This window comes from Nuphar pumila, chromosome 12 (genome assembly GCF_984573655.1).
Source record: "Nuphar pumila chromosome 12, dmNupPumi1.hap1.1, whole genome shotgun sequence".
In the NCBI taxonomy this organism is placed as follows: Eukaryota; Viridiplantae; Streptophyta; class Magnoliopsida; order Nymphaeales; family Nymphaeaceae; genus Nuphar; species Nuphar pumila.
This window is the reverse complement of record NC_143260.1, coordinates 37182312-37191506: the sequence shown is the minus strand read 5'-3', so window position 1 is coordinate 37191506 and position 9195 is coordinate 37182312. Positions and strand designations below refer to the sequence as shown.

Sequence of the window (9195 nt, the reverse complement as noted above, 5' to 3'; positions counted from 1 at the left end):
AATCTACCATTACACATATTATATTAATGTTAGCAACATTCGAGATCATTTGAAATAATCAAAGCACAAGCAAACATATTTTTAAAATACATGATTGTACAGTGAGTTATTTGTTAAAAAAACAAAATAATACACAATTTTTAAAAAAGTGATAACATGTATTTTAGTTATTTAAATTTAAAAATAAAAGTTAGTTTTTGGCCCCAAAAGTAACAATATTTTTACAAAATGGTGTCTCCGCTCTTGAGGGTATTTTATGCGGTTCAAACAATTGAATACTACTGACTTGAATATAAAAAAAATTAACATTAGAGAAACTCATGTTTTTCAACCTTCTCTGTGATCTTTGGCTGTATTTTTTTTCCTTGTAGGGAAACTCATGTTTTTCTGTCTTATAGTTATGATTTTAAAGTTCTTGATGGATACATCTGTCATAGAAATTTGCTGGTTTGCTGTAAAGAACGCGATGGCTAATCAATGCAAAGGATGAGAGAGAGAGAGAGGTGTGGGGGAAAATCAATAAATTTTGATGTATTAACCCAGCTTGAATTAAAGATAACCCAATTTAGTTCGATGAAAATGTGTTTTGATTAACAGTTTTGGTGTATTTTTAACATTTTTAAAAAAGGTGTTTTTTTTATTATTGTCAAAAAGTTTATGTTTTTTGAAAATTTCTCAAAAATTTAGAGAGAGAGATCCAATGGGACCCATCTTCTAGTCCGAGATTTGGTAACCCATCTTCCCTTCCAGTTGGGGCCCATCTTTGTTGTGTCGGCATTCCGACGACCCCCTTCCCTCTTCCGCTGAAGCCACCAACTAACGCTCCTTGTATTGGTCCGCACAGCTACCCTTCCCATGAAGCCCAACGGCCAATCGGTAGCCCACCACTTTTAGACCACCTCAACCAATTTGTTAGATGATGGGATGCTCATATTAGGTGATTAATTTTTGTGGGTACCCTCAATTTGCTTTTATTTGATATGACAATCACAGTGTTGTTCCCATAATCTTCATTGTCCTTGTGCTTCTGCCAAACCACTGAATTTTTTAGTTTAAGTTTTGTTTTAAACATGATTTATTTCACCAAAATGGAAAATGAAATTATTGTTGGTGTCTCCTCTACGTGTATATATAGGGGTCCCTTCTAGTTGTGATCAACAGTGCCCTCCATTCAAAAAGGTGTAAGGTAGCTTCTTCTCTTGGAGGTGAGGTGAGAGATGTCTCTGCTATGTGTTCCTCTAGTAGCTTCATCTGTGGATCAGATGCTGCTTGAAGCAGACAAGGCCAAGGCAAGTGGTGCAGACCTTGTGGAGTTCAATTTAGACTACCTCAAGAATTTTCAGCCTCGCCAAGACTTGGGAGTTCTGTTGAGAGAGAAGAAGCTGCCTGCAATAGTTTCATACAGGTAGGACCAATGGTTCAAGTCTCTGTTTGGAATTTGTCAGAACTTGCTAGCTCCTAGTAGGTTTTGTTTAGAAGTTGCTTATGGTTTTGTTTTTTCTGAGTATCTAAAGTACCAACATCATGGTGCTTTGGATAGTTACTGTTGAAGAATAAACTCCTCATTTATGGAATGAAACATAAAAAGTTAAAGAGGGCTCGAATATGATGCCCTCCAAAAGTGTTGCCTCTGTTATGGCCATTTCTGTACATTCAATGTACTCTATGGATAGAGGAATACATAGAGTTCAGCATAGTCAAATAAGGAATTGACAGATTTGTGGCCATTGTTCATCACTTTCAAGACCGAGAGATGGTTATCCGACAATTTGATAGTTGAAAAGCTATAAAAAATTTCAACGCACTGAGTTTTTCTCTTCTTAAAATATCTTCGATTGAAAAAAAGAAGCAGAATCTTGTTAATTGTGCTGGAATATATTGTTCATCAACATATTAATCAGAAACTAATTCTTCTGTGCAATCTTGTTTTCATTTTCCATCTTTAGGTGTGAACAAATGTGGTAAATATCTGTAAATGTTAATGTCAGTAAATGCACCAACAGAATAAAGTAACTCAACTAAAGGGATGACTTTAGGCTTGGACGTGAATCCCCTTATGCTTAATCATCTTCTGAAAAGGCTTGGCATTCTGTGATTAGGACTAACTTGAATTCTCTTTCGCCTGCCTATTTTAATGGCTTTTTCCTTTTCCTTTTTGTTCCAGGCCAAAATGGGAAGGCGGTCAATCCGAAGTTGATGAACAGAAAAGATTGGATGCACTTCGTGTAGCTGTTGAGCTAGGATCTGACTATGTTGATGTGGAGCTTAAGGTTATTTTCTTCACTACTTGTGGCTTCTTACAATATATGAATTTGGTAATTGTAGGTTGGGTGTAAGCTATACTAAGAAATGTAGCACAACGAATATGATCCTTTTTCTCTTCTGTTCTTCTATTTTTGCAGGTAGCTGATGACTTCATAAAATCCATATCTGGCAAGAAGCCTGAAAAGCTAAAGCTCATTGTATCATCACATAACTTCGAAAATACTCCATCTGTTGAGGATCTGACCAACCTGGTTTCAAAAATCCAGTCCACTGGAGCTGACATAGTTAAGGTTGCAACAACTGCCAAAGATATTACAGACGCATCGCGCATGTTCCGAGTGATGGCACATTGCCAGGTGAAAACTCTTGCACAATGTTGTTTCTTATGCTAATTCTCATTCTGGGCAGATCTTCAAAACTGTCTCTTTTGCAGATATTGCTCCATTCTACTTATTCACATTTGAATTTCCTAGGCACAATAGTTTAGATCATTTACTAATGCATCTATCTCTTCTGTACTTTCCAAGCCAAATTATAGAACCTGTTCATAATCAACTGAACAGGAAACATTATGAATTTAATCCATAAAGTCAGTTTCTAGTAAAGTTGGTGAAAAGAGCATTACCAAATTGAACTATCATGTTATCTCTGTTACTCCTGTTCTGAAATTACCAAGGATTTTAAGCAGAGAATTCAATGGTTCATATATTTCTTAAGAAGTATTTTTAGAACTTTATTTTTAACATTTTTGTGAACATGACATACAATAAATTTCTTTAGATAATAACATAAAGTGAATTCTCCAGGTTCCAATTATAGGACTGGTTATGGGTGATAGGGGTGTGATCTCAAGAGTGCTTACCTCAAAGTTTGGCGGATACCTCACTTTTGCAGCTCTTGAAGCTGGAAAGGAATCAGCTGATGGGCAACCAACAATCAAAGATATACTGGATGTCTACAACTTTAGGCAGGTGGGGAGAGAAACCCAGATATTTGGGATCATTGGAAAGCCTGTCTATCACAGCAAAGGGCCAGTACTATACAACAAAGCATTCAGTTCTGTTGGGCTTGACGCAGTCTATGTGCATTACTTGGTGGATGACCTTCCACATTTTGTCGATGTATACTCATCACCAGATTTTGCTGGCTTCAGGTTCAGTTCTCTTCTGATAACTGTATGCTTCTTATGTTGGCGATTGCTTTACAGTTTTCCAATATAAAATTACTTTGACCTTGGCTTGTCTATTAAAAAATTCCATGAAAAAGATTTAAATTCCAAAGTTTATCTTTCATAAAGGAAAAAAGAATATTTTCCTCTAGCTGTTATGTCCTTTGCAGAAATTGATGTATATACACTAAAATTGATTTTCTTTGCCACTGCCTTTTGTTACTACCAGTGTTATAAAAAATGCACCTTGTGGTGCAAAAGGCACGCCTCGGCTTGAGGCGAGGCCCTCTGCGCCTCAAGGTGCCAGTCTGAGGCGCAAAAAAAAAACAAAGAAGAAGAAATTTGTATTTTTAGATATTTTTTTTTATAATTTTGAAAATTTTAAGATTTACGCTTTACGCCTCGCCTCAGTTTTTGGTGGAGCGCCTCGCTATGCCTCAACGCTTTTCACAACAATGATTTTAACAATAAATATGACAAATAATAGAAAAAATTGGTAAATCCGATGAGAGAGAGAGCTTTCTTGGAGCCTCCTTGCTAAAGAAGAAGAACTTATTTGTATTTTTAGATATTTTTTTATAAATTTTTTTAAGTTTTCAATTTTTTTTTTGAGGCTTACGCTTTACGCCTCGCCTCAGTTTTTGGTGGAGCGTCTCTCTACGCCTCAACGCTTTTCACAACACTGGTTACCCCTTTTCTTGGCAGACTGAAAAAAACATAATATCATACTTGTTTCATTACTATTTTTTTTATGTTTATGACACAACTATGAGACACTCTTTGGCCACAAATCCTCTGGATGAATAAACCCTTGTAGTTTCTTTATGTGCTAGTGCATTTCCTTTTCCTTCTTACAAATCTTAGATTAAAATGGGATGCAGTTGCACGATTCCACATAAGGAGATTATGGTTGAATGCTGTGATGAAGTTGATCCTGTTGCCAAGGTATTTGATAGAGATTCTACCTTCTTGAGTTCAACGAAATTACTTGTCTTCTATTATACTCTGAAAAGTGATTAACTCTGTCAATTTACCTGCATGTCAAAATTTGAAGATCCAATATTTGCTGCAGTCTCATTCACATTCTTTGATTTTCAGGATATTGGGGCCGTAAATGCGATTATTAGACGTGACGGGAAGCTGCTTGGATACAACACTGATTATATTGGTGCCATCTCTGCCATTGAGGATGCACTAAGAGGTCTTTATCTCTTTTCAGGTGATACTTGACAAATGCTAGCTACATTGCCTGACAAGTTATGTGCTTGCTGTAATTATCGCAGCTGCAAATATTCAAGGTAATATTCCTAGTGGTTCACCCCTTGCTGGGAAACTATTTGTTGTCATTGGAGCTGGAGGAGCTGGAAAATCACTTGCTTATGGTGCCAAAGAAAAGGGAGCCAGAGTGGCTGTTGCCAATCGCAATTATGGTATGGATTCTCTTCAACCATTGATTTTTGGTGAAGAGTTTATGGGCTAGTGTATGCATGTCAATGATTTTTCTCTCCAATTTTATGTCAAATACAGTCCTGATTTGATGTGCCTATGGCAATACCTTTTTCTTCACTGCCACACTCTAACATGCTTATGGACTCAAACTTTTTATCTGCGATTAACAAATGGATAATTAAATCTTCTGATGTTTAGTTAGACAGTTTTCTACCAAGGAAAATTTGAAACTGTCTGTTGTTGAATTGTAACCAATGTTTCTTCTTACTGAAAAGAACGAGCGAAAGCCCTTGCGGAGGCTGTTGACGGTCAGGTAATTCCTCTGTCTGAGCTTGAACACTTCCATCCAGAAGAAGGAATGATCCTTGCAAACACAACACCTGTAGGGATGCAACCAAAAACCGGTGTATCACCAATTCCCAAGGTTTGCCTCCTTTTCTAATACATGTGAACCAATTTTTTCAAATTCATTTGTATGTGATCTCACTGGTTATCAACTACTGATCCCTATATAGTTATCTCAGCATTGCATGAGCTGAAACTTTTGGCATTAGTCTTAAGATGTCGACTCTACATCTAAGTTTACCAACTCTTGTTGTTTTCTTTCTTCTGCTGATACTTGTTCTCAGCCACAGTAAAGAAACTTACAAGGCAATATATTTGTGCCTGTTGCAGCATGCTCTAAAGCATTACGAACTGGTGTTTGATGCAATTTATACACCTATAGATACCCGACTCTTGGTTGAGGCAAAGGAGGCAGGAGCTATCCCTGTTAGTGGCGTGGAGATGTTCCTCAGACAGGCAAAGGGACAGTATGAACTCTACACCAATGGCTCTCCTGGTAATTTCAATACAGCCATCCCTTCAATTTCATTCTCATTATTGTTAGTTTCTAAGAAGAAGGAATTCTATTTCTCATTATGTTCTATAGCTTACTTGATTCCTTACTGTTGATCTGCTATTGGTTGATGCAGCACCTGTGGATGTCATGCGGGAAGCTGTCCTAAGCAAGAAGTAGAAGACCCCAGAAAAGCTGTTACTAGAAGAAATGTTGGCAGCCATTCTCCTTCCCACTTATATATATAAAGATCTGCTGCTTCAATTTTTATTTAATAAGACTTCCATGTGGAACTCTTCCTTGCCCCGGTGATACTGCATTTTTGCAAGGATTCTTGCTTTTGGTCTTGTTGAATTAATTGACACTTATATTGATGGAATTAGACTATCATTTCTTCTTTCATTGTCCACTAAAACCTGGAAGTGAGACATTCATGAGTAGTAGTAAACTGTGCTCCATTCTACGCTCCAAGATACATGCTTCTCAACCAGGTCTGGTAAATGAGCTGAACAAATTGATTCACGCTTGGTTTGTTTTTATGACGAGTTGAACCGAGCTTGAGCTTATGGTGAATTCGAGCTAAAAGAGCCGGGCCGGGTTTCAGCTCACTTGTTCTCTCTCTCTCTCTCTATATATATATATATATATATAATGGAAGTAATAGATTTTGAACTCTAAACCTATTGAGTCCAGCTCAGGATGGCTCTTTTATGGAGAAAATACATTGTTTCAGGTGGTATCCCATGTGGTAAGCGGGGTCCTGTGCCAAGCTGAAGGCCCAGTTTCGAATCCCTCTGCCACATGGGGCTTAAGAGATATCTGGTAGGGGTCTGCCTAACCCCAGCTTGCCTTTCAAAAAAAAAAACTAGAAGAATATGACCTTCACTCGAATCCATTGCTTATAAGTAAAAATCTTGAACTCTTTGTTCTACATTGCATGATATGATATAATAAAAACTATATTGTTATTGCTTAACAAGCCTATATTTGCCAAGCTGAGAAAAACACCTGTTATTCATGTTCGGCCTGGTTCACCTATTTGAGAGTCTAGACAAGCTCTTTACAAGCCGTGCACAAGCTGAACCATGAGCGTCTTGTCTCATGTCCTAAACCTATTCCTAACTCGGGGTTTGGTTAATCATTGTTGAGGAGAGCATAGACAAGTAACTATTGATTTCCTTGTTTGCGGCAGCTGTATTTTGCAGCAGAGATTAGTCATGATTGGGATATATAATGAATTTTTCTCAATCAAACTAATTGCAGTCTTATTATCACGTAAGCATATGGTGGTCCACTACTCCTAACATGTGCTACTTGCCCTAGCTTGAAAAGTTTGTCTTCCGAAGGGAGAAAATAAGATGTACAAGTTGGGAAAAAGCAAGACTTGTATGGCTACAAAGTACAAACAATGCCTTGATTGGCAAGCAAGTGCCTTGTAACAACTAAGCTTTCTCTTTCCAAGTGTCATTTGTCAATTGTTATTATTGTGTTGATCATGGTAGTTGGCTTTGAAATGTCTCATGTCTCAGCTTTCCACAGATGAAACAATTACTACTCACAGTTGGCTATCTTCTTTAGGGCTTGTTGTGACAAGTCTTAGTCTAAACCTATTTTTATTGTTAAAAATTTGTATGTGCAAGATTGAAGCTTCTCTTATTGTTATTGAATTATCTTTGGCTAAGTTAAGCCGAGTCTTGGGTTTCTAAAAGTTCACCTGTTCAAGCCTCGGTTTTGAGGTAGTCTAAACTAACAGGCTTAGAGCACAGCTTAGCATCCTCTGATGTTGCATTAGAATATTTCAAGGACATGCTAAATCATGCAGTCAATGGTCATTTTAACATTCAACATTTGCGGTTTTGGTCATCGGACAGATTTTGGTAAATTGATGTTTTGGTCATCAGTCATTTTTTATTCTCATATGATATAGTTAAAGTTGCAAGGCCAGATCCACTGAGCTGCAAACCCTCCTCTTTTATGTAGGTTTGCAACTGGCACTAGTAGGGTCAAAAGTCAAAACCCTTAATGGTGGAGTTAGCCATGTCCAAAATATTGGTTTCAGCAAATAGGGCTGTCAACACCCACAAGGGCTTTGCACACCTGGTTAAGTGGGTAAGCTTAAGGCCTTCAAGTTTAAAGAGGTTAGAGTCTGATATTCCACTGTCCACGTCCTTTGTTACAAGACACGAGTCAAATGAAAAACTGTCCCAAGTGTGCATGAGAGTACTCATGGAGTTTCACACAACAAACATTGACTCTGTCCCACGGTCAATGTGACACCTCTCAGCAAGATCTGGTAAACAAGCTGAACAAGACGAGCTTGAAGTGTTCAAGCTTGGCTCATTCTTGTGGCAAGCCAAGTCCTCATATAGCAGTGGTTTCTTCATGCTAATCTAAAAAGAAAAAAGGGGAAAAAAAATAAAATAGGGCTGTAAACAGGTTTGAGTTTGTGTAGCTGACCCAATCCAAACGGCAGTGGATCGGGGAGAAACGGGGCCCCGTTCCGTTTGAACCGGGGATGGAGGACATGAAACGAGAATGGAGGGGGAGATGGAGGTTAAAATCAAAACCCGTGCAGGGATGGAGGCAGGAATGGACTTACGCTTTCTCCCACCCCATCCCTAATCCCCGCCTTGCCCCTCTCCACCCCGTCCCCAATCCTTCTTTAGAGATGGCAATGGATTGAGGTAAAATAGAGCCCCACCTTGCCCTGTTTGGACCAGAGATGGAGGACATGAAATGGGAATGGTGGTTAAAATTAAAACTTGTGCGGGGATGGAGGGTAGGATTTTGAGACCGGGCGGGGGTGGAGACCTTGTCCCCCGCCCCTGCCCTGGTCCACTGCCATCCCTACTCTTGGGTCTGGTTGGTGGTTAATTTATAAACTTAAGTGTTTGTACAAAATATTTTATGAAACTTTGAGTATTATTTGAAATTTCTAGAAGCCTAGGCTATTCAATGTAATTTTATACTTCAGGAATTAGGAGCCTATCCATAAATTCAGCCTTTTTGTTGAAAATATAACGACGTTGTCATCCAATTAATTCCTAATACCGCTCTTCTTTTGCAGAATGTTGTACTACCACCTTCAATGTTTACAATTATGAGAAACCCCTCATCCATTGGTCTTTGATTCTGGGCTTGTAATTGATTAGAAAAATCGTGTGGTCCTATATATGATAAGTCACACGTTATATGTTGTCTATGGTTTAGGCCCTCTTTATATGATCTAATTCGGTTGGGCTATGTGATATTGTATATGCTGTGGTGTTATTATGTGAAGAAACCTCTTATGCTATTTTCTGTCAATTTTCAATTCTATGATGGGCTGAATTAGAAATAGACTCTCAGGTGGTTACAATTAGGCTATGGTCCCCAAACCATATATAGTGGCCTTCTCTTCAGGCTCTCCATCATCATCAAGAGAAATTAGTCCCTCTCTCATAAGGTTTAGATAAAAGGCAATGGTCACATATAC

The 9195-nt window shown here is 38.2% G+C and overlaps 1 protein-coding gene across 1 annotated transcript; it reads left to right on the top strand.

The window, feature by feature from the left end:
• Window positions 1-1217: 1217 nt before the first annotated feature.
• Window positions 1218-6108, top strand: LOC149820722 (bifunctional 3-dehydroquinate dehydratase/shikimate dehydrogenase, chloroplastic-like). Its single transcript, XM_089983176.1, has 10 exons — window positions 1218-1405; window positions 2165-2270; window positions 2403-2621; window positions 3072-3418; window positions 4315-4378; window positions 4532-4634; window positions 4732-4863; window positions 5158-5306; window positions 5558-5723; window positions 5857-6108. The coding sequence occupies exons 1-10, from the start codon at window positions 1218-1220 to the stop codon at window positions 5898-5900; spliced, it is 1518 nt and encodes a 505-aa protein (XP_089839302.1). The 3' UTR covers window positions 5901-6108.
• The last annotated feature ends 3087 nt before the right edge of the window (window positions 6109-9195 follow it).

Coding starts and splice junctions, on each gene's coding strand:
- LOC149820722 (XM_089983176.1), top strand. CDS start 1,218: ATGTCTCTGCTATGTGTTCCTCTAGTAGCTTCATCTGTGGATCAGATG. Junction 4,635..4,731: donor CATTGAGGATGCACTAAGAG/GTCTTTATCTCT, acceptor CAAATATTCAAG/GTAATATTCCTAGTGGTTCA. Junction 5,724..5,856: donor CTACACCAATGGCTCTCCTG/GTAATTTCAATA, acceptor TGGTTGATGCAG/CACCTGTGGATGTCATGCGG.